We start from the raw sequence: 4,692 nt of genomic DNA on the forward strand, positions 1-4,692 counted from the left end.
ATTAATTTCAGAGGTAATTTATGTTTTTATTTTTTAAAAAATTATTTTTGTTTTTTATTTTAGTTGAGAGGCAGAGAAACAGAGACAGACATGGGGATTTGCAGTAGCAGGAAGCTGTATTAGAAGTGGCATAGTGGCGGCTGATTTTGTGGCACAGTGTGGCTACTGTTTGCAATGATGGCATTCCATAGCAGGGTGCCAGTTCAAGTCCCAGCTGCTCTGCTTCCAATCCAGCTTCCTGCTAATGTGCATGTAAAAGCAACAGAGGATGGCCAAAGTATTTGAATCTCTGCCACTCATGTGGGAGATCCAGATGAAGATTCTGGCCTTGACCTGGCCCCCTGACTTCTCCCTGTGTCTCTCTCTTCCTCCAATACTTACTTTCTTTCCCTCTTAAGTGTGCTTCTCCTTTACCCTAATTTACAGCTATTCATCTTTCATTTATTCACCATCTTTCTCTTTCCCTATATTTTCTGTTTCTCTGCTCTTTTCATCCACACTTCCCTCTTTCAGGAGAAATAAGGATCAAATCTCCAGGTCAGTTGAGAGGAAATGGATTTTCACAGCCTGAGGAAAGGGAGGGTCATATCCACTGGCTAGGCTGTGCTCTTTATAAGAAACAGGTTTATTTCTCTGTGCAGTGAAGATGCTAGGTTGATCACTTTATTTATTTGCCCTTTTGCTTGCTTCTCAGGATGATGGCCATGGGGCTCTGGAACCACACCTCATTCTCAGACTTCATCCTCTTAGGCCTATTCAACCGTTCTCCATATGACTTCTTCCTCTTTTCCCTGGTCCTTTTGGTCTCTTTTGTTGCCCTAATCAGTAACATCCTCCTCGTTTTGACCATCCATGCTGACAGGCACCTGCACACTCCCATGTACTTTTTCCTCAGCCTTCTCTCCATTATGGACCTGACCATTATGGGAACTGTGGTGCCCAAGATGATGATCAACTTCCTCTTGGACCATCAGCTCATCTCCAGGGGAGGCTGTGCAGCTCAAATCTTTCTGGTAGTCATGGTAGGAGGAGCTGAGTGCTTTCTTCTGGCAGTCATGGCCTATGACAGGTTTGTGGCAATCTGCCACCCTCTGCGATATCCTGTGCTCATGAAATGGAAGACTTGCTGTCTCCTGGCCTTGGCATCCTGGATAGGTGGGATGGCTGACAGCATTGTTGATGTGGCTGTTGTCTTCAGCTTTCCTTACTGTGGGTCTCTCGAGGTGGACCACTTCTTTTGTGAGGTACCTGCCCTGCTCCGTCTTTCTTGTGCTGACACCTCTCTCTTTGAAGACCTCATTTATGCATGCTGTGTGTTGATGCTGCTGCTGCCTCTTGGGGTCATTGTGGCATCCTATGCCCGGGTCCTCACAACTGTGATTAGGATGCCCTCCACTGAGGGGAAACAGAAGGCTTTGACCACTTGTTCCTCCCACTTGGCTGTGGTGAGTCTCTATTATGGGGGAGCCATGTTTAGCTACATGCAGTGGTCCTCTGCTAGGACACCAGTGAGAGACAGGGCTACATCCATCTTCTATACCATCCTCACTCCAATGCTCAACCCACTCATTTACAGCCTGAGGAACCGGGAGGTAGCCAAGGCCCTGAGGAAGACACTGGGAGGGTGGAGAACATAGGCAAGTGGGCTCTTCTTGGGTTTCTTTCTTGATATAACCCCCTCATCTGTTCAAGGTTTCCCTGCTGCTTCTATTCTTCATCTTTGCTTTTTCTTTTTGAAAGATTTTATTTATTTATAAAGGTAGAGTTACAGACAGTGAGAGAGAGACAGGTAGAGTTACAGACAGTGAGAGAGAGGTCTTCCCTCTGTTGGTTCACTCCCCAAATGACCACAATGGCCGGAGCTGTGCCATTCTGAAGCCGGGAGCCAGGTGCTTCTTCCTTGTCTCCCATGTGGGTGCAGGGGTCCAAGGACTTGGGCTATCATCCACTGCTTTCCCAGGTCATAGCAGAGAGCTGGACTGGAAGAGGAGCAACCAGGACTAGAACCGGCACCCATACGGGATTCTGGCGCCGCAGGCAGAAGATTAACCTAGTGCACCATGGCACTGGCCCCCTCTTTGCTTTCTTTGGGCCTCTTTGGTCAGAGTAAGGCTATAAACTGTATAATCTGCAAATATTTAGGAGGCTTGGGAAAAATATGACAGGTGGTCCAATAAATCTTGCTCCTCCATTGAGCACCACTAGTTCCATGGAATCAAGACCCATTGTAAATACATTCTTCCCAGGGTTGGTGGGTACTGTGTCTTTCTTCTGGATTGCATGTTAAAAGAGAACCAGGAGCAACTGATGCAGAATGCATTTGCATACTGAAGTGTGCTACACAGAGATTATCTAACATGTGGGAAGCACATGATCTTGACAAAGTCATTTCTCTTTCTGGACTCTACTTTATTCAACTGAGCAATCATAACAACTGGTGAATTTAAGTCCAACATTTTTTGGCACTCCCTAATTATTAGTTACTTTCTACAGCACAAACTCCATTTTTATGTATTTTGTGTTACAAAGTGATATAAAGAGGTGTGCCCTTTTACAATCTAGTTTATAATTATTACAATCTAGTTTATAAGGTGTTGTCCTTGTGAAGGACAGATTCATTGAGCATCAGACAATAAATTGACTGAGACAGAGACATAGCAAAAATTTATTTTAATATTTATTTTAATAACAAAGCACATTCCTCAAGGCACATGGGAACAGGTAGCTGGTGGAAAGCTCAGCTCAGAGATTTTTTTCCACCAGGGTCCTGTTGGTGGCTGTATCTATGCATTTATGGGCAGAATTTTTTGAGTGAGAGGGTTGGATTATTATCTAAGAAACTCCTCCCTGAAGTTTTGGGTGGAAAGACATTGAAGGGGAGACTCTAGTCAGAGGTCCTGGGTAGAAAGGTGTTGCTGGGCCACTCCCATGGGTGTGACTGGGGAGACTCCCATAAAGGTCCCCTATTTGGCCATTGGTTGTTCATTATTGCAATGTCCCATTAACATGGCCTCTATAAGATTAGCTCAGTTGTGCCCTCACTAAGTTTAGCCATTTGGGTGTGGTTTTTCTGTCCTGGACTGCTGTTATTTCATGCAGGCAAGTTGGGGTGTGTTTGAGCCAGCTGCTCTCTAAACTGGCAATATTTATTTATTTAACTTTTATTTAATAAATATAAATTTCCAAAGTACAGTTTATGGATTACAATGCCCCCCATAACTTCTCTCCCACTCGCAACCCTCCCATCTCCCGCTCCCTCTCCCATTCCATTCGCATCAAGATTCATTATAAATTATCTTTATATACAAAAGATCAATTTAGTATAAATTAAGTAAAGATTTCAACAGTTTGCACCCACACCAAAACACAAAGTGTAGAATACTGTTTGAGTACTAGTTATAGCATTACTTCACATTGTACAACACATTAAGGACAGAGATCCTACATGAGGAGTAAGTGCACAGTCAACAACTCCTTTTGTTGACTTAACAAATTGACACTCTTGTTTATGGCATCAGTAATCACCCAAGGCTCTTGTCATGAGTTGCCAAGGCTATGGAAGCCTTTTGAGTTTGTCGACTCTGATCTTATTTAGACAAGGTCATAGTCAAAGTGGAAGTTCTCTCCTCCCTTCAGAGAAAGGTACCTCCTTCTTTGATGGCCCAGTCTTTCCACTGGGATCTCACTCACAGAGATCTTTCATTTAGGTCTTTTATTTTTTTGTAAACTGGCAATTTTTAATCAAGTAAAACAAGCAACTTTAGTTTAATCAAGTAAAAGTTTTAACTTTTTCTGATTTTTTTTCATTTTACTTTTTCTTCTTGTTTTTCCTGGACCCTAGCTATCTCCTATCTCAAAGGTGTAAAGTCTAAAAATAGCCAGAGTATTTGGGAAATGATTACCATAGAACATGACAATTTCAATCAGAGTGTTTTTTTATTTTTTCCGATAACTATAAGAACATGGAAGTTTCAGAGGATACAAAAATCTTACTTCATGCAATCAGTGAGGTTTGGGGGCAGATTGATTTTTTAAAATATATATTGATTTATTTGAAAGAGTAACAAAGAAAGAAGGGAGAGAGGGAGTGAGGGGGGAGAGAGAGAGAGAGAGAGAGAGAGAGTCAATCTCCTATTCACTGGTTCACACCCTCAGTCACCACAATGGCTTGGGCAATGCCATGTTGAAGCTAGGTGCTCAGAACCCCATCCAAGTCTCTCACGTGGGTGGCAGGTCCATCTTCTGTTGCTTTTCCAGGTGTGGATTGGAAGTGAAGCACCCTGTTTGCAGTGCTCATATGGGATGGCAGCACTGACAGACTGATCCTTTATCAATGAGACCAAAGATGGACTTGGAGTAAGATATGAGGAAGAGACCACATGAGGAACTGGTTCCTGTTTTCTATCAAGGTTTCCATCACAGGGACTCTGGAGGGATTTGGAAAATACACTCTTGATCCATGTATTCTACAGAGATCTCATTAAACACACAAAAACAAAAATCTCCCTGGAATCAGTCCATCAGACAAGAGATAGACAGAAGAGCCTGTAGGATAATGGGAGAAAGAGAAGCTGACCAAAGTGAAACCTGATAGGACAATATTTATAGTTTTAAGCAGAAGGAAGATATAGTTAGCTGCAAGGTTTTTTAAAAGATTTATTTTATTTATTTGAAAGACAGAGTTACAGAGAG

General features: G+C 42.8%; 1 protein-coding gene across 1 annotated transcript; it reads left to right on the forward strand.

Moving 5' to 3' along the window:
* Nucleotides 1–698: 698 nt before the first annotated feature.
* Nucleotides 699–1,637, forward strand: LOC100354360 (olfactory receptor 2M3-like). The gene has a single exon (XM_002713891.4). It carries the CDS (start codon nucleotides 699–701, stop codon nucleotides 1,635–1,637), a length of 939 nt encoding a protein of 312 aa, XP_002713937.4.
* Nucleotides 1,638–4,692: the final 3,055 nt, after the last annotated feature.

Source organism: Oryctolagus cuniculus, chromosome 14 (assembly GCF_964237555.1).
Source record: "Oryctolagus cuniculus chromosome 14, mOryCun1.1, whole genome shotgun sequence".
Lineage (NCBI taxonomy): Eukaryota > Metazoa > Chordata > Mammalia > Lagomorpha > Leporidae > Oryctolagus > Oryctolagus cuniculus.